The 26,096-nt window shown below is 41.6% G+C and overlaps 1 protein-coding gene across 4 annotated transcripts; it reads right to left on the bottom strand.

Annotated features, from left to right (window-relative positions):
* Positions 1-1,734: 1,734 nt before the first annotated feature.
* ERMN (ermin) lies at positions 1,735-25,625 on the bottom strand. 4 transcript variants are annotated; one of them, XM_053259835.1, is made up of 3 exons: positions 25,257-25,625; positions 24,523-24,603; positions 1,735-6,168 (listed from the first exon to the last, which is right to left on the bottom strand). In XM_053259835.1, the coding sequence occupies exons 1-3, from the start codon at positions 25,471-25,473 to the stop codon at positions 5,696-5,698; spliced, it is 771 nt and encodes a 256-aa protein (XP_053115810.1). In that variant the 5' UTR covers positions 25,474-25,625; the 3' UTR covers positions 1,735-5,695. The 4 variants fall into 4 exon arrangements, with proteins under 4 accessions (XP_053115810.1, XP_053115800.1, XP_053115829.1 ...); XM_053259825.1 differs by having other exon boundaries at positions 25,236-25,625; XM_053259854.1 differs by lacking the exon at positions 24,523-24,603.
* Between the last annotated feature and the right edge of the window lie 471 nt (positions 25,626-26,096).

Consider the following 26,096-nt stretch of genomic DNA (forward strand, 5'->3'; position numbering starts at 1 on the left):
AGTTCAGCAACATCTGGAGGGCCGCAGTTTGGGGATGCCTGCTCTAGACCCTCGGTTTTGTAAATGAACCTGACTTACAACGGAGGGTTCATTTGGAGGTTTGGGGCAGGAATTGGAACTGTGGTTGGGTCCAGGAACCATGGTTCGAATTATTCGGATGTCTCAGAGGGCCAACCTGGGGTGGGTTTGCCTCAGGTTTCCTGTAACGCCCAAAGGCGGCCTGAGTCATTATTATTCTGTTGACTACCCTCTATAGGACAATATAGATCCAGATGTCATTCTGGATAAGAGCTCTGTATATGTTTAATTTCTGTAGCAAAAAATCATTTGTTTGATTTTAATGCCTGTGTTGTTTTAAATCTGACACACAACCCAGTGAAACTTTGTAAGATGATTAGTTTGAGCAAGCTTATCCTCTGTGAATTTTACATATGTACTGTGCAATGTTAATAGTTCAAAGATTAACCCACATCTCTATGCAAACTAAAGGATAGTGCCTTCATTCCTTATTTTTAAGGTGTATGTATTTTTTCCAATGGGAACAGAAGTCTTTTATAAAATGTGATTTTTAAAATGGAAAATTTCATACCTGGTGTTTAGATTGTACCTTTATGTATAGATAGTATTCCATTTTGATGTATTCAGAAGAAAAACATTACAAAACATGACAATAAACTTATTACAAATTGGATATTTTTAAAAACAGAAAAAGGGTCTTGTTGGCATCTCTCTGGAATCTCTTAAAGGCCAATTGATATTCTCCAAATGGTTTCTGCAGTGTTTAAAACATTGAATTGTAGTCTGATCAAGAACGGGGGGAATCCCTTATTGAAGGGGGTAAAGACATTATAGTCAACCCATTTAATCTATTGAAGTCAATAGGTCTATTCCAGTGGTTTGAGCAGGAACTATGGAAATTTAGCTTGGTATCTCTACAGGAAAGCCAAGAGAAAGAATGTTGAAGGCTGTTACCTTGTCATCATGAAGCAAAAACAACAACAAGAAACCACCTTGATAATGATAGAAAACATATTGCTAACTCTGACCACCAAAATGTTATTTGTAAGGAGGTGAAAGGATTCACCAGTTTTCACGGGTGAAAGGGTTCTATGCCTTTAAAAACTGCATGGCAGGCAGATATATATAACTGGTTACATTTCTCTATGCATTGATATAGGAAAAGCTACAGCTGTTGGATATCTGTTTTGTTGGATAGCAAGAGGTAAATTGAAGGAGGCTGTGAGCCATGATTTAATTTCCGCTCAAATATTTAACCTCAAGAGATACTTAGTATGTATGTGTGTGTACACACACACACACACACCAACATTTTTCTTTTCTCATTCATCAGAACTGCAAGGACTAAAGGGTCTTGTTCAGAAGATAAGCTCAGAATGAAATAGCTTGAAATATTTCAAGAGCTCCTGGTGGCGCAGTGGTAAAACTGCCGCCCTGTAACCAGAAGGCTACAAGTTCGATCCTGACCAGGGGCTCAAGGTTGACTCAGCCTTCCATCCTTCCGAGGTCGGTAAAATGAGTACCCAGAATGTTGGGGGCAATATGCTAAATCATTGTAAACCGCTTAGAGAGCTCCGGCTATAGAGCGGTATATAAATGTAAGTGCTATTGCTATTGCTATTGCTAAATATGAAATCTCCTTTGAGGATCCAGGATTTGTTTATATATTTTGCAGGGCAACAGTAATAATGACTCTAATACGATAACTTGGGAAGAGATATCGTCAGGGCTTATTCAAGCCAGAGGGCAAACAAACAGCTCACATTTGTACAATGAGGGTACTGTTTAGTTTGTACAATACAGGACAGTCTTTTTTTTTAATTTAGACAATAAAGAATTGCCTTGTATGATGAACAGATTTTTTCCAAAACAATATTTGACCCTGCCAGAAATACAAAACTCATTATCAAGGAACCCTTTAGTAGTATAGGCCCCTATAGATCCAGCCTCCAGTTCTAAGCCAATGTCCATGTTACCCTTTTCCCAGCAACACTTCCCCCACATTTCTTCAGTGGCGGAATCAAGCACAGAAGAAGCTTTCCATATGTCAGGTTTTTCAAAGGCTTCGTGTGTGGTTATTGAACATACTACCTGAGACCAGCAAGTTCAATGGCCAGCCTGTTCATATGGCAGGTGTGAGGCAAACCGGGGAGCAGTAAATGAGCCTCAGGTGCAGCTCGTTCCCACTCTCTTCTGGCTGCCTTATTCTGCCTCACCTCCCTCACCACCATGTTGACCTCAGGAAAGCAGGCTGCTCATTTGCAAGAGCACCTGTGGTTCATTTACTGCCCACCCACACCTGTACAGGCCACTACTGTGCACAGCCTTATAGAGGGGAAGATTTGGAGAGAGGAAACCTCTGGTAGGGAAAGAATGAATTGTCCCTTGTCATCTACCTTTTCTCCACCACTTACTGCAGCTCCCAGAGGCTGCTTTTCACTTGAAAAACAAGTCAGGGGGAAATTACATTGAACATTATTATTATTAATTATTATTATTACTATGTTTTATATACTGCTTTTTCAACAAAAAAAGTTTGCAAAATGGATTATGTGGGGGGAAGGGGGAATAAGGAAAAGGTGGTTCTCTGCCCTCAAAGGGCTCACAGTCTAAAAAGAAACACAAAGGTAAACATCCACTATAGTCCCTGGAGGGATGCTGTGCTGGACTTGGATAGGGACAGTTGCTCTCTCCCCTTGCTTAATAATAATCACCCTTTGAAAAGTGCTTCTTTGCCCAGTTAGCAGGCCAAATTTCACATAGTTTTTCTTTTGCAAAGCTCAAGAAATAAAGGCCCCCTTTAAGACCCTGTAAGGCCCAAGGCCTGAATCTTTATTTGAAGTCCACCTTCCTTCTCACTGCCTCTTGCCTTAATGTCAATTTTTTCTTCAGCTGGACTGTACCGCTTGGTCTATGGCTGCAACCTCAGGGGGGGGGAAATGAATCCTAGAAACTCTTATGCTACTTAAGGACCTAAAAAAGAATTTAAGGGTGGGGAAAGTGCCTTTTAAAATACAGTACAGCCCGAAGAAGGTGAGGTGGCTTCTGTAGTGCTCCCTCTGGGCCTAAGAGAAGCCTTCCTCATGAAGCTGCCTCCTCCTGCTGCACCCGGTCAGCCTCAGGTAAAGCAGTGGGAGGAGCAAGCGGGGGCAAGGCAGGAGTCTGAGAGAGATGTCAGAACTCAGCATTTCCCAACTGTCATTTTGGAAGTCTCTTTGACAAAGACCAGCAGAGGTCATCTGATCTGACTGCACAAGCCTACTAATTACCCCATTTTGCCAATAGGTGTTGCATTTCACCTGCTGGAAATATTATTCAGTGGGATTTGAAAGGTTTTTCAATTGTATTTCATCCTATTTGCTAAAATATAAGGATGAGGGGAAGGAAAAGAATCTATTTCCATTTTGAAAATAAAAGTTTATTCTAAAAAAAAAGATTTTACAAAACATGGAACCCTGCATTTTCAAAATATTCTCAGTAGATTAACTATGGATTTCTAATAGTTGAAGTAAATATATTTTAAAAGTGCATTCACAAATGTACATGGTGTCAACATTCAGGTTGTAAATTAACAGTTGCTACTAAGTATGTAATGCTGAAAATATCAGATTCTGGTTTAAATATGATGAAAGTATTTGGCAGATGAAATTGCAAAGTGTAATTGTTTTGGTGGGAATATCGGATATATAATTATTTGCTTGTGAAATGGACCAATCAATTCTAATTGGGATTACAAATTTATGCAATGACAAACCAAGCCCATGAGCATGTTTAACACCAATTTTATGAATTGGGCATAAGGTTTCACGGGCTATATTAATTACTGCAAACAATTCCAACACTGGCACCTACAACTCAAGAAAACTGTTGTATTCTATCCAGTATCTTTTATGTTTTATTGTTTAGAAGTTTGTTCCAGTGGGGATCCTGGAGAGAGTGTGCAGGGTGGAGATTATAGGGAAAGGTTGGGGGGGAGAAAATGGAGCTGTTTCTGAATAACTTCTTAGTTAATCTGTATTCGATTACTTCGTGGTTGTAAGGAAAGCAGCTGTAAAACAAAAAATTGCTACTAATGAAACTTAAGCCAGTCCAATTTAAGCATATTTACTCAAAAATTGGTCTCATTAATTCCAATGGAATTTACTACCTAGAAAGTGTGAATGGGAATGCAACAAATCTTAGGCATGCTTACTCTGAATAAGACCCATAGAATTTGACAGAACTTATTCCAAGCTAGGAAGTGTGTACAGGATTGCAGTCCATCAGCTCTGTCCTCCCTAGTTTACTCAGAATTCTCATGGTGTTACATGATCCTTACTTCCATGTAAATGTGTATGGGATTACTACCTTCATCTTAGGGTCAAGTTAGATGTGCACACAAAAGGTATACTCTAAATGTGTGCTTCCAACTGGAATTGCTTTCTTTTTGTTTAAAAAAAAAAGCCACACAGGGATGAACCTAGGCAGGAGCAGGGAATGCATGGAGGAGGCTCATTTTTTCCTGCACATTTTTCCCACTGAAAACTGCCTTCCTGAAGTGACTATTTGTGCCCTAAAGCTATTTACTTCAAAGTGGCAAATTGAGGAAATAATCACTTCAGGAACAAATTGCTGCTTTAGATGGCAGGCAATTTTTGAAACAGAGAAAGAGCAAACCTCCCTTTTCCCACACATCCCAGTCCTGACAAAAGCCTCTTGTATGGTAGTTTTTAACAAAAGAGGCACTTCTGACTGGAAGCACACTTCTACACCACACATTTGTGCGGATGGCTTAAAGGTGCTACTGGACTCCATTTTTCAAAACCTACAGTCAAAGACCAACATGACTAGCTAATGCAAATGTTAGTACACAATTGTTTTATCACAACATAGAGTAACACTGGGAAAACTGACAGATGGTTGTTGGAGATGGTTTATATTATATTACATGGTAACATAACCCGCTAAGACAGAGACCAAAGCAAGTGCAAAAGAGTTATCTCGTTTATTATTGTAGCCGCACCCTCTATTCTTGTCTATTGTCAGGAAATCATCGGACTAGACAATGGTCTTGATTATTTTGTATGCATTTAAAAGATTACCAGTTAGTCCAAGACTGTCTATTCTCTCAATTCCAGTACCAAAAGTGGGGGGAAGCGGGGGTATAATTAAAATCAAGTGATGTTAAACATATCAAGCTGCTGATGTATCTCCTCCAGCTGTTTATTTGTTACTTCATGATGAAAAGTTACATGTTTGAAGTCTATATTCAAATTACACATACTGGCCTCAGTCCAGCTCAAATAAGCTGAAAAGCAGTGGAACTGAAATTAGTCATGATGCTTAACTTGTTCTGTTGTAAATTTCAATGAATTTTACAACCCAATCTTATGCATATTTACTCAGAAGTAAGACCCACTATATTCAGTAGGACTAATTCCTAGGTAAGTGTGCTTAGGATTGCATCATGCCACCCAATTCCATACATATTTACTTAGAAGTAAGTCTCAGTGTGCTCAGTGGGGTTTACTCTCAAGAAAGGATGCAAAGGATTACTGCCTTGGTCATGACGACATTTAGCTGGATTAAAGCCACAAAGGATATTTTGATAGCTTGTTGTTATAGGTAGAGTGGAGGACTGTCCCGGGGAGCGGGGGGCGGGAGATTGCAGCATACTGATCAAATTCTCTGCTTCTATTTATGAATGCATCATGGACTCAAATTCATCAATTCTCTGTTTAGTGTTCCCTTTCCGGATCTTCCGGTAAGATATTGTATTGTATCGAGAATAACTGTGCCGGGATATATCATTTTTTTTCACTGAGCTTGTCTGCTCATCACATTTCTCAATCGGAGAGTTACAGCTGGGACTCATGGGAAGGAATTCTTTACTGCCGTTCTCCTCTTTTTTATGAAACGCCCCATTGCTTTCCTTCTGCGTTCCTTCTTCTGTGCCATCCAAATCTCCCTCTGTTGCATTCTCATGTACTTCTGATGATGTTTCCTCTTGAATTTTCTCCACAGGTTCACACAACTGCACTCCTTCCTGATCCTCCTCCATCTCATTAGTGCAGTAGGCCTTTTCCTCACAAGGCTGCTGTGCTTTCATTTCTTCCTGCTCAGATACCTCATGTTCTTCGGTGCTTCCCGGAGAACTATCTTCACAAAGCCCTGTAACACATAACATTGGTCATAAATAAATAATGTGTAAGTAAATAAATAATGTAGCAGAGCTAAGAAAGCAGAGTGGGTAGAAATCTGATGAGGAAGTCCCTGGTTCAGACTTTGCCAGGACAAGGGGGAAAAAATATAAATGTCATATAATTACTTTTCCCTGCCCTTTTCCCAAGTCTCCTTTTCCAGATACCTCCAGTGATGGACTTTCTTTGAGCATCTTAAAGATATAAATATTCAGCAATTTCATGTTCTCAGGTGCTATCAGTATGCTGATGACACCCAAATCTATTTTTCCATGTCAGCATCATCAGGAGAGGGCATAACCTCCCTAAATGCCTGCCTGGAGTAGGTGATGGGCTGGATGAGGGATAACAAACTGAGACTGAATCCAGCTAAGATGGAGGTACTCGTTGAGCGAAGTCAGAACTCGAGAGACGATTTTGATCTGCCTGGTCTGGATGAGGTCACACTTCCCCGGAAGGAACAGGTATGCAGTCTAGGGGTGCTTCTGGATCCGAGCCTCTCCCTGGTCTCTCAGGTTGAGGTGGTTGCCAGAAGTGCCTTCTATCAGCTTCGGCTGATAGTCCAGCTGCATCCATTTCTTGAGGTGAACAACCTCAAAACAGTGGTACATCTGCTGGTAACCTCCAGACTGGATTACTGCAATGCACTCTATGTGGGGCTGCCCTTGTATGTAGCCCGGAAACTACAGTTGGTGCAGAATGTGGCAGCCAGGTTGGTCTCTGGGTCATCTCGGAGAAACCATATAACTCCTCTATTGAAGGAGCTACACTGGCTGCCAATATGTTTCCATATTGCTTTTGGAATATGTTTCCATATTGGCAAAATACAAGGTTTTGGTTACAACCTATAAAGCCCTAAACAGCTTGGGCCCTGGGTATCTAAGAGAACGCTTTCTTCATCATGAACCCCACCGCCCACTGAGCTCCGCTAGAGAAGTCTGTCTGCAGTTGCCACCGGCTCGTCTGGTGGCCACTCAGGGACGGGCCTTCTCTGCTGCTTCCCCGAGCTTTGGAATGCACTCCCAAGTGAAATAAGAGCCTCCCCATCTCTGACAGCTTTTAAAAAGGCTTTAAAGATGCAGGCATTTAATTAATATGGTTTTAATGGTTTTAATGCTGCTTTAAAATATTCTTTTAAAAAATTAAATTGTTGTAATGTAACTTTTCATTTTTGTTTTAATTAATGCTTTACTTTATTTTGTCTTTATTTTTTGTAAACCACTCAGAGATGTAAGCTTTGGACGGTATTAAAATATGTTAATAAATAAATAACTAAATAAATATTCACAAAGGGGCAGAGATGAGGAAGCAAGGGGAACCTTGCTGACAATGCTACCCTCCTGAATTTATTTATTTATTTATCTATCTATTATATTTTTATACCGCCTCTCAAGGCAGTGTACAAAATTTAAAATGATATTTAAAAAGCAAACACAGATTAAAAATCCACAAAATGCAATAAAAACAATCTCATAAAACAAAACAAATTATCTATATTATTAATCCCCGTAGACGTGCCTCAGTGGGGATGTGTCCCGGCAACCCAGCAGATTGGCTGGGAAGCTGAGGCGCCAGATTGGCTGGGCGGTGGAGCTCACGCGCGGCAGGATTCATGAGACTGTTGAGCTGCTGCCCAGGGAAATGGCGGACGGGTGGGTGGACGGCGGCGGGACCAGCCGTGGAGGGCACTGCGCGCCGCCAGTGTGAGGAAGCGGCAGCAGGAGCAAATGGGCCAGCAAGCCGGTCAGAAACCACAAGCGGGGGTGGGGGAGAGAAGCGAGAGGGTGGGCGGTGGAGGTTAGAGACACCTGGGGGAAGAGTTAGGGAGAAGGGGCTGAAGGGGGGTAGCCAGGGAGAACTAGGGGCACAGATGCTATGCGCCCGGTCAACTAGTTATAATTAATTCCAGTTAAAAGCCTGCAAGAACAGGTGTGTCTTGAGGGTCTTCCTGAAAACAAACAGAGAAGGAGATGCACTTATTTCAACAGGGAGCATATTCCAAAGCCCCGGGGCAGCCACAGAGAAAGCAACCCTACCAAACGAGCTGGCGGTAACCATGACCATGACCATAACCATAACCATAACCAGACCTCTCCAGAAGACTCTAATAAGGAACAGGCTCATGACAAAGAAGGCGTTCTCTTAAATACCCAGGGCCCAAGCTGTTAAGTATAGGTAATAACCAGCACTTTGTATTTCGCCCAGAAACATATTGGCAGCCAGTGCAGTTCTTTTTAAATCAATTTTAAAAGCCAGTGCAGTTTGCTGTTATGTGATCCCTTCAGGTTCTCCCAGAGACCAATCTGGCTGCCACATTCTGTACTAATTGTAGTTTCTGGACTACATACAAAGGCATCCCCACATAGAGTGCATTACAGTAGTCAAGCCTGGAGATTACCAGCATATGTACCACTGTTTTAAGGTCATTTAAAGCATGTCTCCTTCACGATGAGCTCCATCGCTTGTTAAGATCATCTGGAGAGGTTCGTCTGTGGTTGCCACCAACTCATCTGGAGGCTACCCGGGAATGGGCCTTCTCTATTGCTGCCCCTGGACTTTGGAATATGCTCCCTGTTGAAATAAGAGCCTCTCCATCTCTGGCAACTTTTAAAAAGGCACTGAAGACACATTTATTCACCCAGGCTTTTAATTAGATGTATAGTTTTGATATTTTTAATGTTGGATTTTTAATTATTTTGATGTTAATGATTTTAATTGTTTAATTGAATTAATGTTTAAATGATTTTAATTGTAAAATGCATAGAGAAGCATGTTCTGGATGGTATAGAAATATAGGAAATATAAGAAACTGCCATATACTGAGTCAGACCATTGGTCTATCTAGCTCAGTATTGCCTTCACAGACCCTGGACCGAACACTCCCAATGTTCGGGGGGTTCGCAAGCTTCACAATTTTTTTAAAAAAATTTTTTAACCTTTACTCCCCTTGGGGGAGTTCCTGGATGCGGTGGGGGGTCCACAGAGGTTCCTCCTCCCCCTGCTGGCCTTCCTCATAGCCCCTTCGGCTGGTTTGGCCACCCTTTGGCCGGTTTTCGGCCTTCACCCAGTGGCCCAGCGGCCATTATGCAGCCACGCACATACACACATGGCCTCTGCATGGCCCGGACCACGCAGAGGCCATGTGCACATGCGCATGGTCTGCATAATGGCTGCTGAGTGAAGGCCGAAAACCAGCTGAAGACTGGCCAAACCGGACAAGGGGGCCATGAGGAAGGCTGGGAGGGAGAGGGGGAATCTCCGTGGAACCCCCACCCTGTAGGGATGTGCGAACTGGTTTGAATTTGAACCAGTTCAAATTCGAACCGGGGTGGTTCGAAGGTTTGAATTTGAACCAAACTAGCCATCAGGTTCGAGCTGCAGGTTTGAATTTGAACCAAACAGGGGATGGTTTGATTTGAACCGGTTCAAATGGGTTTGAACCTCCAAAAGTAGGTGGGGTGGTAGCTGGCACCCATGGATACCTACCACCCAAATCCCAAAGCAACCGGACATTCGTACAATTTTGTATGATTTTTTGAAATTAATTTTTATTTTTCTCTCATAGGGTATAATGGGACTTGAACCAGCCCATTATTCTCTATTGTGGAGCACCCATGGGTGCCAACAACCACCCAAGCCCCAAAGCAATCGGACACTCCTACGATTTTTTATGAATATTTGAAATATTTTTAATTATTTTTCTCATAGGGTATAATGGGACCCAAACCATCCCATTATCCCTTATTGTGGAGCACAAAAGTGGGGTGGGTGGTAGGCACTAAGGGGTTCCTACCACCCAAAAAATCCCACGGCAATCGGACACTCCTCCGATTATTGGTGAATTTAAAAAGTATTTTTGAATTCCTCATAGGGAATAATGAGGATTGCAGCAAATGTATAGCTTCACATCAGGGGGGGAAAGGGGTGTCATAGGAACATAGGAACATAGGGAACTGCCATATACTGAGTCAGACCATTGGTCTATCTAGCTCAGTATTGTCTTCACAGACTGGCAGTGGCTTCTCCAAGGATGCAGGCAGGAATCTCAGCCCTATCTTGGAGAAGCCAGGGAGGGAACTTGAAACCTTCTGCTCTTCCCAGAGCGGCTTCATCCCCTGAGGAGAAGATCTTGCAGTGCTCACACATCAAGTCTCCCATTCAGATGCAACCAGGACAGACCCTGCTTAGCTATGGGGACAAGTCATGCTTGCTACCACAAGACCAGATCTCCTGTCCTAGGGCAGCAAATGTATAACTTCACATTGGGGGCAAAGGGGTGGCCTAGAGCAGGGATTCTCAACGTGTGGGTCCCCAGATGTAATTGGACTTCAACTCCCATAATTCCCAACCAAAGGCTTATGGGAGTTGAAGTCCAGTAACATCTGGGGACCCACACGTTGAGAAACCCTGCCCTAGAGCATTTGCTAACCTTAAAGACACGTAAACTTCAAAAATCACTTAAAAACTAGCCCTTTGCCCATTCCTTTCAAATAATTCTGATAGCTTCCTTACCCCCCTTGGGCACTACCACCCACCACACTCTGCTCTAGGCCACCCCTTTGCCCCCAACTTGAAGTTATACATTTGCTGACACCTCCATGCTTCTTCATGGAGAAAAACCTTAAAGACACGTAAACTTCAAAAAACTTCAAAAATCACTTAAAAATCAGCCTTTTGCCCAATTCCTTTCAAATAATTCTGATAGCTTCCCTGACCACCTTGGGAACTACCACCCACCACACTCTGCTCTAGGACACCCCTTTCCCCCCTATGTGAAGCTATACATTTGCTGCAATCCTCACTATTTCCTATGAAGAATTCAAAAATACTTTAAAAATTCACCAATAATCGGAGGAGTGTCCGATTGCCTTGGGGTTTTTTGAGTGCTAGGCACCCATGGGTGCCTACCATACACCCCACTTTTGTGCCCCTAGGTGCTACAAAATAGGGGATGATGGGCTGATTCAAGTCCCATTATAACCTATGAGAGAAAAATAAAAATAAATGTCAAAAATTCATTTAAAAAAATCATACCAATGTCCGATTGCTTTGGGGTTTGGGTGGTAGGTACCCATGGGTACCAGCTACCACCCCACCCATTTTTGGAGGTCTGAACCAGTTCAAACCAGTTCAAAATGGTTCAAATTTGAACCGAACCAGGGGGAGGTTCAAGCAAAACCAAAAGTGAACCTCCCCCTCCTGGTTCAAACCTGGCTTGAATTCGAACCGAACCAGGCAAATCAGTTTTGTGCACATCCCTACCACCCTGCTGCCTCCAGGAACTCCCCCATGTGAAGCTTGTGAACCCCCCCCCCGACCAAACCAAACCGTGGGGGTTTGAGGGAGGTTCCAGATCAAACTGGCCTGGTCAGGCCAGCTGGTTCTGTGCACATCCCTAGCTGACGTATCAGCCGAAGCTCCTGGCCCCTTCCTCAACCTGAGAAACCAAGGAAAATTTGGGATCCAGAAGCATTCCCAAGCTGTGTATACATTTCATCCCTCTGTTCATGTGTCCACTGTGCCACATATCAACCACTTCAACTTGGAGACACTGTAGTTCACACATTATGTTCAGCACTCACACATTCTGTATCCAGTGTATCCAGGTACAGATCTGTACACCAGTACAGTCATTCTGTAGGTCTGGCCCTATCCAGTCCCTCCAGTGATTGTTGCTGTGTCTGACACATTTCTTTTTAGACTGTGAGCCCTTCAGAGACAGGGTTCCATCTTTATTTTATTTTATTTTATTTATTTATTTCCCTATATAAACTGCTTTGGAAACTTTTGTTGAAAAGCCGTATATAAATAGTTGTTGTTATCCACATGTTCTGGACACAGATACAGCAGTGCACTTCTTATCTATAACCTGCATTTTAGGGGGCCTGTAACCAGGTTTAAATTTAATATGAAGGCAGGTACAATCATTTACACAAATATGTGTAGATGCGAACATACACTTGAACTTGAATGTATGTACAACATAATGTCTAGTATGGCCTGCTAGACAGAACAATGGATCGGGATTCAGAGAAAAACATAGTGTTATTTTCTGCTGTCTGTATTAGGGCTGCACAGCTTTGGCCCTCCAGCTGTTTTTGGAATACAACTTCTATCATCCCCAGCCACAGTTGCCAATAGTCAAGGATGATGGAAGTTGTAGTCCAACATCTGCAGGAGGGCTGGAGTTGTGCAGCCCTGGTCTAGACCAACCAGTGGATGCTAGCATTTGGACATGAGTTTACCACCAGGAATTTCATCTTCAAGATAATAACTTGCTAGGCCTTCCACTATAGCTTTTTCAGAGTTTCGAGGATTCTACACAAAATCATTTTATAAACCACAATGCATCTCTGTAGGCTCTGCAAAACTGATAAATAGTATTATTTTGTGCTCCACTATGGCACTGAATAATGATGGCTTTTGACATGTGGTTACAGTGGATCTAAATGTGTGGTATGATTTACCAGGCTGTGTTATGTACAAATGCAACTAGTCAGCATTAATGCAGTGTGGAGGTCAGGAAATCATACACTTCTCTTATAAAAATTATAAGGCAAATTATAAAAATGCCTTCTCTTATAAAAACTAATTTATAGTAGAATTATAATTCTACCTATACTGTAGGGTGAAATTTCTACAAGCTTTCTGCATGGATGTTCAGAGTGAAAGGGAGATATCAAAGTCCTTTCCATCGTGTGTGTGTGTGTGTGTGTGTGTGTGTGTGTGTATGTATTCCATCGTATATATGGAATATATATAATATATAGACTAGGAGATAGGCAGACATATATCTGCCTGACAAAAAATGTTACAGATGAACAATGGCCTTTTGGAAAGGCAGAACCATAGTAATTCAGTACCATCACCTGTACAGTTGTTGCTTTAATCTTTAATATATCCCCAATGCTTTGTGTTCCTAGGCTGATTAGATTTTACTGATCTGAAGCAGCTGCTTTGATTAAGAGCCAAAGCTTCACCCATCCCCAATTCAAACCTATATCCCCAAGCTCTGTACTTACCAGGCAGGCAGGAGTTTGGGAGGCATTCTCCTTACCTTTGTTGTTGTTCCTGGTAGAAAGGGAGCAGCAGATGCAATGTCTGCTCAAAAATATGTTTGGAAGAGATGGGGTTTTGTCTCTGCAAATCCCAGGAAAAGTGCAGATGTTCTTGGGAACTATAGTCTTTTCAGGGGCCAAACTCCCAAATAGCCAAACTCCCAAAAAAACCCTGTAGGTACCAAGAGCACCTGTGCCTTTCCCAGAACTTGCAAAGTTAAAAAGAAAAGAAAAGCTCTCTTCCAGGTACCTTTTCAAAAGTGGAAGTCACTGCACCTGCTGCTCCCTCACCAATGCCTTCCCAAACTGCCGACCCAATAAGTGCAGATCGGGCTGGGATTCAGTTGCCAGACTGACATTGAACTGAGGTGGACTGAATCAGCCTAATTCGATTAAGTGCTCATTCAGCATCATAAGCACTTAACAGAATACACTTTCCTTGGGGGAATCTCTGAAAATGTTGATTTGTTTAAAATGGGAAGTTTCCCTCATGTTGTAAAAATACAGTTTATTCCTTTCAGTTAATGCCTCCATACTTTTTCCATTATGGAAAGTATTCATATGTATATTTTGTACAGTACCCCTGGAAGAGAAGAATGGGGGTATGGCAATTGTGGGGCTCAGGCAGGACTTATGAAGTTCATTAAGAGCTCCCCAACCTTCTCGCCCATAATTCGATCACTGCTTACAGCACTGCCTTTTAGGGGAGGGGCAATTGCACCGGACTTCATATATGGAGGGGGCAATATTGATATAGGCAAACCATATACTCCAGCTGTGGGGGAAATGTCATTGACAAAAGGCACAATGGGAAGGAAAGGGCCCCCTAAAATGAACCTTCAGCCTTCAGGCCTTTCAGATAATTCAAAAGGGCCTGCCTGCTTGTCAGACAAAGAGACAGGGATGATGGCTACCTCTCCTGAGCCAAATCTTTTTTCAGTCTCCAGAGATGTCCTTGGGGATGGAGGCAAAACACTGCTACTGTGCCCATGCTGGGACTGGAGTCTGAACACTCACTGCAAGAGCACCATTTGCTCAATTTTGCCAGAGCTGGGAACTTTAATGTTACACTCATAAACATGGTGAAACAAATGTTCTGCTCAAAGTTAAATATCTCCTCTCCCCCACTTGGTGTTTCCAGCTACTATCGTTGCTTACCAGTCCCCTCTCAAATAAGACGTTGGTCCATAGTGATATTCATCCTTGCTTAAATTATTACACAAGCTTCCTTTGGGGAATCCAAGTCAGGGAAAGGTAAATGGTAAATGTATCTTATATGCATATGCATGAGCTGCCCAAACATTTACTTCCCCCTGCAATGTAAATGTTCTTGACACCTCAGTGTGTGTGCTTAGGAGACGGCAGGGTCGGGGTGGGGGGGTCATCCTCTCATGTTCTTAAGTAGAAGTTGCTGTCCAGACCAGCTCAATACCAATATCTAGAATACTGTGTTTGTTTCTTAACATGATTAGTAAGAACCCTATGCAGGATTTGCTAGAACTGAATTCAGATTAGCTGTCAGGTTTTCTAACAGCCAAGGAATCAGCCAGTTCACACATCAGCCTCAGTCCACCGCTCTGCATACATCTACCTGCCACACAAATGTGCCCCCTTAATTACCAAACTGTCAGCTTTGACATCACACTCCTGTTTGGGAAAAGAGGTCTGGACTCTGTCCACCCCACCCTGGAAGATTACCATCATGGTCCAAGCTTATGCTGCAGCAGCCTGCTTCCAAACATAGTGCCCTTGCTGCAGGAGGGCGATGGTGTATGCCCCCTTGAGTCCCCCCTGCTCAGGAGGATCAGTCAGACAACCACTTGCATGAACAAGGGGCCTAATGGCCTAACTGGCTCTCCAAGTCAGATATCTGAGAAGCAGAATGAGAAATCTGGACTCCCCCTGCCCTCCGCAATGTGAGAATTGTTCCTGAATCCTGAAACATCATTGTGCAGAAAAGCATGAAATATCTCTTCAAACAATTGTACAATTCCTCTCAATTTGTATCTTTTAAAAAATATATATCAACTTAACAGGCTGGATGTGCCCTCTGACATAAAAGATATTGTACTGGGCTTGGGAATTGTTCTCTCTTGGGAATTGTTCTGAAGTGTTCTCCAGATATTCTCCAGTTCTGACTCCACTTTAGAGATGGAAAGAAACCTGATTTCTGTGTAGCAACCAAGACTGCAGATGTTTTAAAGAGAGCAGGACTTTAAACTGACTGATAGCTGTGAAAAGACATCTGATGAGGATCAAGCCTGCCTGAAAGCCACACCTTCTCTTGAAGTCCTTAATCCTAATCCTACATGAATGAGGATGATTAAGACTACTTTGTGATGATGAGAGAAGGAAACTCTGTGTATATGATTAAAGGCACTGTTTTCTTTATTAAATAGTCACTCCTAAGCCCCAAACTTCTTCTTGTTTTACAGTCATTCCCCAACACAGCAGGGCCCAGTACTATACAGAGGTCCATCACAGTGGAGGGAGTACAACACAGCAGAGCACGCTATTATACAAAGGTCCATCCCTCAGTAAATGGTCTAGAAATATCTATTCTGCACAAGGATCTGTAAATCTGTATTGATTCATGCAATATATAAGCAAATAAATTCATTTTTTAATTTCCTCTAATACTGCAGAAATCTGAAATGCTACCCTTCCCATGCTCAAGCTTAATACCTCGGGCAGACACCTAGATTACCTTATCTTAATTTGGCTCTGGTGATTGGTAATATTTGGGATGAGCCAGGAATAGCTGTGAATCTCTCAGGGTACCACTGCTGCTGAAATTCCAAGATATCAACTATTGCTTAGGTATATTGCTCCAGCTGCTTGCTACTGTACAATGAGTCAGCTCGTAAACTATGACACAAGCTAGGTACTTCTCTAGTGAGCAGTTCTTGCTGGTAAGATATGTAGCTGGAATTTTGAACTGTTTTAGATGGGGTATTCTTTATCGTTTGTAAAACAGATTGTAGGGCCCTGTATGCAGAGGTGTATCTAGGGAAAATAGGGCCTAGGGCAAGCACTGCAATTGCGCCCCCTGTCCAAACATCTGACACCCATCTTTCAGATAACTTTACCTTAATGTCAGCTGAAAAATAAAAGTCAAGCTTGTTAATCTTTTAATATTTCAAAAACTATTTAGCAGTGGATGTAGCCAGACCAAGAAAATGCTGGAAAACTACAAATTTCAGTATGCTGGGGCTCATTAAATACCCAAATATTATGTGGAGGTGTACTTGGAAAAACTAAATAGAAGTGCCTGTCTAATTCTCTGCTATGCATTATAGCATCATGAATACATAAGTTTTAAAAATAAATGGAGAATTTGACTTTTCCCAGATACTCTGAAAATAATTAAAGGATATGCAGAGTAAACGGTGTCACTGCTTGGAATATATTCTAGTATTTCAGAAAGACAGTTAAAATGAGAGAAAGAGCAAGAAACTCCCAGTGGGCCTAAATACTAAGGATTTCACATTGATTCAAAGACAAACTCACCATTAATAGCCATATTATTAACACATCACATTTAACTCACTTATCACAAGAAGCAAAGTAAGAGCAAATGGATACAATCTTAGCTCATAAACTTCAGCTCAGTATTCACAAGCCATGATTCTCTGTTCATAGTGCCAGTCTGAATATGTGTACAGTGACTTATATTATATTAATTTTAAAAAGAAATTACCTGTAGCCCCTTTGGGGGGCTTCCTAAAGGTTGTGGGGGATCTGCAAAGTTTCCCCTTCCTCCCACTGGCCTCTAGGGTCTCACAGGCACCATTTGAGCATGTGCAGTGGTCATTTTTTAAAATAATTTAAAAAAAAAAGGCTGCTGAAACAAAATGGCTGCGGTGCATGCTCAAATGGCCTCTGTGAGGCGTGGCATGCCCGAGGGCCTCACAGAGGCCATTTGAGCATGCCCAGTGGCCATTTTGTTTTTGGTGGCCATTTTTAATTTTTTTGTTTAATTTTAAGAAATTGCGGCCCCTTCAAGTGGCGCCCGGGGCACTTGCCCTGCCTGCCCCACCCTAGATACGGCCCTGCCTGTATGGCAGGGCAGAAATTGTTCAAATAAATCAATAGTTGTCTCCCTACACTAAAGCATTCAGTGGCTGCTGCTGCTAATGATGATGATGATTTCTTGTTTACACAGTCAGGCAGGTGTTATTGACTGGTTTGTTTTATCCAGACATCGAGTCCTTCCCAAGGACCTGGGATGGCTGAATTTTAACATGAATACTGTTGGTTATTATAGATATCGTCGCAAAATATAGGCTGTTACCAGTAAAGTTCCTTTTTGTAATTGGCTGATGGTGATTTCTGTGGCCCCTATGGTGTTAAGGTGCTCTTCAAGTTGTTTTGGAATTGCACCTAGGGCACCAATTACCACTGGGATGATAATTTGGTCTTTTTGGTCTTTTTGGTCTTTTTTGGTCTTTTTGGTCTTTTTTGGTCTTTTTGGTCTTTTTTGGTCTTTTTCTGCCACAGCCTTTCAATTTCAATTTGTAGATCTTTGTATTTGGTTATTTTTTTCTATTTCTTTTTCTTATATTCTGCTATCCCCTGGTATTGCTATGTCGATTATTTTGACTTGTTTTTCTTTCTTCTTGACTACAGTGATATCTGGTGTATTGTGTGGCAGATGTTTGTCTGTTTGTAGTCAGAAGTCCCATAATATTTTTCCATCTTCATTTTTGACAACTTTTTCAATTTTATGGTACCACCAATTCTTGGCTACAGGTAGCTTGTATTTTTGCAGATGTTCCAGTGTATCATCCCTGCTACCTTGTCATGCCTTTGTTTGTAGTCAGTCTGTGTGATCTTTTTACAACAGCTGATTAGGTGGTCCACTGTTTCATCTGCTTCTTTACAAAGGCGGCACTTGCTGTTTGTGGTTGATTTTTCTACTTTTGCTTTTATTGCATTTATTCTTAGTGCCTGTTCTTGTGCAGCCAGTATTAAACCCTTAGTTTCTTTCTTCAAGTTGCCATTCTTAAGCCATTGCCAAGTCTTGGTGATGTCTGATTTCCACTTATATTGTGCAAATATTGACCATGCAGTGGCTTATTTCTCCATTTTTCTGCTCGGTTCTTGACTTGTTCTTTCTTGTAGGACTGCCTTGTTTCATTGGTGAGGAATAGTTTCTCATTATTGACCATTTGAAGTGCATCTTCTTCACTGTCCTTGATATATTCTGCAAGGCCTCTTTTCTCCTCCTCTACTGTTTGATGGACTTGCAGCATTCCTCTTCCACCTGAGCTGCGAGGGAGGTATAGCCTATTGACATCACTGCGGGGGTGCAGAGCATGATTGATGGTCATTCTTTTCCTGGTCTTACGATCTAGCGTCTCTAGCTCTGCCTGGGTCCAGTCTATTATTCTTGCAGTGTATCTGATAACAGGTATAGCCCAGGTATTTATGGCGTGTATGGTGTTCCCGCCATTGAGTTTGGACTTGAGGATTTTTCTAACTCTCCTGATGTATTCACTTCCAATTTTCCTTTTCACTTCAGTGTGTGCAATGTTATCAGCCTGGAGAATGCCCAAGTATTTGTAATGTTCTTTCTCTTCCAGGTTCTTGATCTTGCTTCCATTGGGCAGTTCTATTCCTTCTGTTTTTCTTATTTTCCCTCTGTTCATTATTAATGCAACACACTTGTCTAGTCCAAACTCCATTGCTATATCACTACTGAATATACGGACAGTGTTTAGCAGTGATTGGATTTCTGACTGGGACTTTCCATACAACTTCAGATCGTCCATGTACAGCAGATGGTTGATTTTACTTGATGTTTTAGATGTTTGGTATCCGAGGACTGTTTTGTTTAGTATTTGTGGGGTCATGGCGATTACAAACAACAGAGGGGATAGTGAGTCCCCTTGGAAAATGCCTCTTCTAATGCTAACCTGTCCAAGTGTCTCGCCATTGATTGTTAACTGTGTACTCCACATGCTCATTGCTTTTTAAAATAAATATCTGAATGTTTTTGCTGACACCAGTTGTTTCTAAACATTTTAGTATCCATGTGTGAGGCAGTGAATCAAAGGCTTTCTTGTAGTCAATCCATGAAACACTTAGATTGGTTTTTCTTCTCTTGCAATTTTCTAAAATCATTTTGTCAATCAGCAGCTGGTCTTTTGTTCCTCTGGTGTTCAGGCAATTTCCTTTCTGTTCAACTGGAAGCTGTTTGTTAGTTAATAAGTGTTGCATCACTTCATCTGCTATTATTCCAGTTAATAATTTGAACATGGTTGGCAGGCAGGTTATCGGTCTATAATTACTTGGAACTGCACCTTTTGCTGGGTCTTTCATGATGAGATGAGTCTTCCCAGTTGTTAGCCATTGTTCAATATCACCTGCCTCTTTGCAAAATGTGATTGAACTGTTTTGATAGTTGTTTATGAAGGCTTGTTAGGTGTTTAAGCCAAAAGCCATGCAGTTCATCGTTGCCTGGAGCAGTCCAATTTTTAATTTTCTTTGCTCTTTCACTTATTAATTCTCGTGTTATTATTAGATCTTGCATTTGTTGGTTACATTTTTTGACCTCTTTCATCCAGCCTGCTTTTTTATTATAATCTATTGCAGTGTTTCTCAAACTTTTTGGAGTCAAGGACCGCTAAATTCTTCGTGCAGCGTTTCAAGGACCGCTACATTCTTCATGTGCAGTTTCCCGGACCAGCAGTTAGTAAAGGGGTTTCAAGTCTGTCTATCTATCTATCTGTCTATCTATCAGACTTCTATACTGCCCAAAACTTGCATCTCTGGGCAGTTTAGAATGAAAATAATATAAGCATTAAAATAATTAAATTTGGAATCTTTTGCAAACATGGAATATTAGGGGTTCTTAACCTTGGGTCCCTCAGTTAAACTCCCATAACCCCCAGCAACAATGGCATTTGGCCATTATGGCTGGGGATTATGGGAGTAGAAGTCCACCAACATCTGGGTACCCAAGGTTGAGAACCCCTGAATCTAAAAGCCTGGGTGAACAAATTTGTCTCCAGTATGTCTGGAGTGGAGGTGCTTGTGATTACTCAGTGGAGAGGGGATGTTGGGCCATTAGAAAAATTCAAAAGCTACATGGGGCCAATGAAAACAACATACAAGCAAGCCCCACTGATGCAAGAGGGAAACAGCGTTCCCTCTCAAGGTGCCTTGACCACAACAGGCAGCTGGGTTTCAATCAACCAACCTTTGGCTGCAAACAATGAGCATGCAAGAACCAGCAGCCCTTCAAGTGGCGCCCACTGCCATACTTTTTCCTCCATGCCCCCACATCGCATACAGTTTGAAGCTGTAAAGATAGGGAATAAGATAGCTGTAGGAAGATCTCAGCAGCACGTGGAGGCAAGGCACAAGAAGGGTCCCATGCCTCCGTGATACTCTTCCTCTTCCGTGCCATGTGCAAAATTGAGTAAGTGAGTGCCTTGATTTCAGTTGGGGGGGGGTTGACTCCCAGTCAGGGACCGGCACTCAACCCTTCGGGGACCGGCAGCGGTCCAGGGACCGGTGGTTGAGAAACACTGATCTATTGGATTGTCCCATAATTTCCCCCAGAATTGCACTGTTTCTTCTTTATTTGATGTTTCTAGGTTTCTTGCAGTTTCTCCTTCTATGCTTTGGTAGAAACGTCTCTGATTCGACTGGAATTGGAGATTCTGCCTGTGTTGTGTAGTTCTGGCTTCATATCTGCTAATCTTCTATGACACTGCTGTTATTTGCTGCTTTATTATTTCCAGGACTTCTCTAATTTTCCTTGAATCTGGGTGGTATTTTTGGATCAGATACTCTTTGGTGTTTTCATTCTTCAGCTTCTTGTCTTTCATATCTTTCAATTTACTAGCATCTGATCTAAGCCTGGAGATTTTATTTTCTAATCTAATCTTCCATTTAGGTGATGTACTACTTTCTTTTTTGACAGGTCCATTGATCTTATATCCGAGCTCTTGTGTTGTTATTGTTGCTGCACTGTACATTAGTTGGTTTGCTTCTTGCAAATTATTGGTTATTATTTCTGCAAGTTCAGCATTGACATCTTTTAATACCTGAGCAAGTTGTTTTTTTGGCAACTGTTTTTAGAGCGGGAAGTCGAACCCTGGTGGTTGCTTGGTTCATGTGCTCAGTTATTTTTTGCTTTAGTTCTTGTTGCTTTTCTGTTAAACGGCATTTGTATTTTTGAGGTGAAGGCAAAGGGGCGGTTGCCTGGTTTTGATTTTGAAACAGTTCAACAACTGGCATCCTTGATTTCCTACACCTCCTCCACCTGTGCCTGAGCAACTGCTTCAGTTGGTGGTAATTCTTCTTCCATATCTTGAGCCTGTGTTGCTCTTTGCAGTTCTTCCAGCTCAACTCCTGTGAATACTTTATTTCTTATTATGAATCTTCTCTGGTCTGCTAGCCTTTGTTCTGTTATTTCTGTATCTGGATGCTTCTCTTTCCAAATTTGGTACATTCTTTTTAAATAACCTCTTCTAGTTGGACTAGACTTGTAATAGCAGATCATTATTTCCTTGTTGGCATTTTTTGTATATTTTTTTCGGTTAAGCGACATTTCTTCCAGTAACTTTGCTGTCTTCAGCCTTGGTTGCTCAACTGAAGATCCTGAGTCCTGTTGCCCACTTGCCACCAGATGTCCAGGGACTCCAGCACCTGGTGCGGTCCTTGTTGACCCGGGTGACGACCGATCCGGTATAGATTTATTAAAGTTACGTCTCACCATATTGTTGATGGGAGAGGCACTCTTTGTCTGGCTCCTCTGGTGAGACCTGTCCAGTATGGTTGGACCTCTGGCATAGCTCTCACCTTCCTCAAAGCACGCAAGCCCCACAACCACGCCAAGGTAGTGCCTCACTGGCGGGCAAGGTAGTGCCTCACTTTATTATTATTATTATTATTATTATTATTATTATTATTTTACACAGTCAGACAGGTGTTATTGACTGGTTTGTTTTATCCAGACATCGAGTCCTTCCCAAGGACCTGGGATGCCAGAATTTTATTGTCAATGTTGTTGCTGTTGTTATAGATATCGTCGCAGAATATAGGCTGTTCCCAGTAAATTTATTATTATTATTATTATTATTATTACAGTGTTAGGCTTTATGCACAGAGCCAACCATCAGCTTCAAGAATTCAGCCTGCCTGGCTTGCTTCCCTCACTATGTCTCTCAGCAAGCTGATGACTGATGCTTCACCAGCCAACCTGAATACATGCCTAATTATTCCAAACTGAAACATAGTTTAAAAGCTGTATTGTTGAAGCCCATTCTGTACTCTTGTCCAGTTTGCACTGGGCACTTGACTCTATTGTCCATGTCCCCGCTGCAGTTTCACCACCGTAGTGCTCAGGAGCTTGACTTTGCTGTCTTATCTGGCTGCTTCAGAGGTCCAGACCAGCTTCCCATTAGCTGTACTCTTAAGCCAAACATCTTGCCTATCATTCTGTACAGTATTATTATTTTTTTATTGCACAACAATATTAATCATAAGTAATGTACTCTGTGTGTGTGTGTGTGTGTGTGTGTGTGTGTGTTTCTTCAGAACACGTGTGTTCTATAGGGATTTCCCAAGTGCCATATTGCAAGTTTTCTTTTTTCTTTACCCAAAGATGGTAGGCTACATCATTTAGATGGATGTCACACACTTGTCCTGTTCGGCTCCTCTCTTGGCTTAATTGGTTCTTTAATGTTGCAACAAATGTTCCATTCAACTTTTGCCTGTGGTGTCTCAAGTATTAATTAGGTTCAATTGGATAGGCACTAAAAAGCTGTCTGCAGTTTAGAGATAAAATGCTTGTGGCTGGGAGTTTGGGTAGTGGGGTGTGTGTCAAAGATTACTTAATGGGTTTTATTGCGCACTTGCAATAAAGTGTGAGTGTGGTTTTCTGCATTGGTGAGAAAAGCCAATTTTTATGAGTCAGGTTCTTAACTGTTGTGGTTTTATGAGAAACTAGGTAACCACTAATAAATGTGTTGATTTCCCAGTACCACCATCACCACCTTTTTGAATCCAAAATAGCTATACAATGAATAACCTCTGAGTTTTCTCTACCACTCTCAGAACACAGTCCTATGTATGCTTATTCAGAGGTAGGTTTCATTTAGTTCAATAAAGCTTACTCCCAAATAAGCTTGAATAGGATGACAGTCTTAGTGGCTTTTCCGCTGTTTGCATCTATTCTGAAGTAATCTAGGGCAATGCTCCATGCTGAAATTACCTTACACTTTATCATCATTGTTATTCCCTTTATTCAGTTTCTACATTGCCCTTCAGTATAAATATGCATCAGGCAGTTCACAATAATTAACTATAATTAGTCTTATTTCAATTCTGAGGATATAACACATGTTATTTTTTCAACCATTTTGGAAGGCTCTAGAAAGGTCTCACATCCTTTAACATGAGAGGTTTGCATGCTTGCTGTTCGTACATCTAGAACAGGGTTTCTTAACCGTGGGCCACCAGATGTTGTTGGACTACAATTCCCATCATCCCCAGACATCATCACCATCATCCCCAGACATAGCCTTTGTGGCTGAGGATAATGGGAGTTGTAGTCCAACAACATCTGGGGGCCCAAGGTTAAGAAACCCTGATCTAGAACATAGCAACATAAGAAGTTGCCTACCTTGTACTGAGTCAGACCATTGGTTCATCTAGCTCAGTACTGTCTACTCTGACTGGCAGCAGCTCTCCAGAGTTTCAGATAGGAGTCTTTTCCAGTCCTTCCTGGAAATGCCAGGGAGTGGAACTGGGAGGCTAGGACCTTCTGCATGCAAAACAAATGCTATGGCCCCATTTCCAAATATGGGAGAAGATTACGAGAGTGAATGAATGATATTTGTTAGCTGAATGAACACATGAATGAATGAATAGGGAAAATAAACAATCCCAGCTGTAGGGCATGGTTTCAGCTGTGCTCTAATGCACGTATCCTGTACCATCCTGTACCATTGTCAGAAAACATGGGGAACTGAATGATTCCTGTAAAGTCATTTGACATTTTTGAGGACATAAACACAATAACTTTTTATTCAGGACCCAAACAATTGCCCACTTCCTATGGGACAAAATACACTTTAAAGTCATATTGATTACAATGGGAAAGATCTCAATATGCATTTAAGTGGCCATTTAAATCAGTTGGAGTTCAAAGTGCTTAACTTCGTTAGATCACAAATTTCACTACATTTTCCACTTAAACAAGAGCAGCATCACCACCACCACCACCACCATTCCTCCTCTATACTTCTCACCTTTTCCAGATTCTTTTCCCCAGTCTCTGGTTTCCTGGGAAAAGATGCCAGATTTTCTGTCCTTGTTTCCCTCTTCCTTTCCTTTAGAAGATACAAGACATTGTAAATGTGACATCTTCCAAAAAGCGATTAGTGATTACAGCAGCAATTACTAATCTCTTTAGCCATAAAATATAGCTCTTAAATGTCTCTGCCTGGAGCGACCGTTTTGATCTACTACAGTGTAGATCCATTCCACTGAACTCAATGGTCTGACTTTCAAGTACATCACTTTAGGATGGTAGATTTTTGAAGCACACTAAAAACTTAGAAGCAAATTCAATTAAAATTAATAGAACTTCCAAGCCGTGGGCACAATCCAGCCAAAGCTAAGCATTAAGCGCCATTTTTTCCCTTCAGTGGGAGCATGTAGCACAAACTGAAATGTCTCGCATTGGAATTAGTAGTCTTCGAAGTGCTGAATGTTGATTAGATCATGTTTTGGGCCAGATCAGCATTTGTCTTGAACATTCTTTCTTTCTTTTTTTAACAGTTGAATAGGCTTTTTGGTGCCAATAACCTTGATTCACTGTTATTTATTCATGCACAATGATTTTGCAGTATTGCAGGCACAAATTTTAAAAAAGAAAGCTACCCCGCAAAAAATCTAGTTTTATAATATCAAAGTCTCTTAATTGCCAAGCTGAGGACAAAATTACAGAATAGAATTTTACCTTGAAGTTCCTTCTCCTCACCTGAAACTTCATATGCTGCGTTCTCTACTAAATGATTGGCTTCTTCTTGATTGCCTTGTATAAATGGAGAGCCAGGCTCTGTGCTTTCATATGGAAATATCTCAACAGAATTTGCTATTTGATCAATAATATCAATGACCTGTAGCTGAGGTTTTTCAGAGGGCACATTCCGATTATACTCAGGTATGCTGGCTGGAACTGGAATGTCTTCTGTCATGATTACTGTAGGATCCAGTGGTTTGTTGTGTCCAGGGGTAATTTTACTCTGTAACTGCTGTAGAAATCAATACCAATTGACTGTCAACAAATGCTTTTTAAAAATTTCCTTGAAGAGGCAACAAGTTTCCCTTCTCCTCAAGTTGTTGTAGCCAAACAGAGAACAGAGTAACAGTGTCAGGATTTGTCAGCGATCCCTTTGCAGGAGGCTGTCCAATCAGCACCTTTCTTGTCATTTAGAGCCTCTCGGTTGCATAATAAAATGCACCATTTCCATTTACATAAACAAACAATCTACAAGCAACAAAGCTTTTTGTGCTGGCATTCAGAGCGGGGCTTTCAGCATGTCAGCCCAGCAGTAATCAAGAGAGATTGTTGTCCTCACATCATAATGGCTCTTTTTATGCTGGCCTTAGAACAGGAGTGGCAATTGTTCAAAATCTTTAAGCCACAGCGAGTGACCACCTTGAGTCACATTAGCACTGTGTAACCAGCTTAACATTTCCAAACAGGTTAAATCTTGAAATACTGTTAGGCAGACAATGAGTTCTTTTACAATTTGTGGGAGGTAGGTGTTAAGGGGGGGGGACTTGTGAGTAACTGGGCCACTTACTTTCACATATA

Source organism: Hemicordylus capensis, chromosome 1 (genome assembly GCF_027244095.1).
Source record: "Hemicordylus capensis ecotype Gifberg chromosome 1, rHemCap1.1.pri, whole genome shotgun sequence".
NCBI lineage: Eukaryota > Metazoa > Chordata > Lepidosauria > Squamata > Cordylidae > Hemicordylus > Hemicordylus capensis.

Excerpts from the sequence above, each read along its gene's own strand:
- ERMN (XM_053259825.1), bottom strand. The coding sequence starts at position 25,473 with ATGACAGAAGACATTCCAGTTCCAGCCAGCATACCTGAGTATAATCGG. Across the intron at positions 24,604-25,235 it reads TGAGGAGAAGGAACTTCAAG|GAAAGGAAGAGGGAAACAAG; the intron begins GTAAAATTCTAT and ends TATCTTCTAAAG. Across the intron at positions 6,169-24,522 it reads GGGAAAAGAATCTGGAAAAG|GGCTTTGTGAAGATAGTTCT; the intron begins GTGAGAAGTATA and ends TATGTGTTACAG.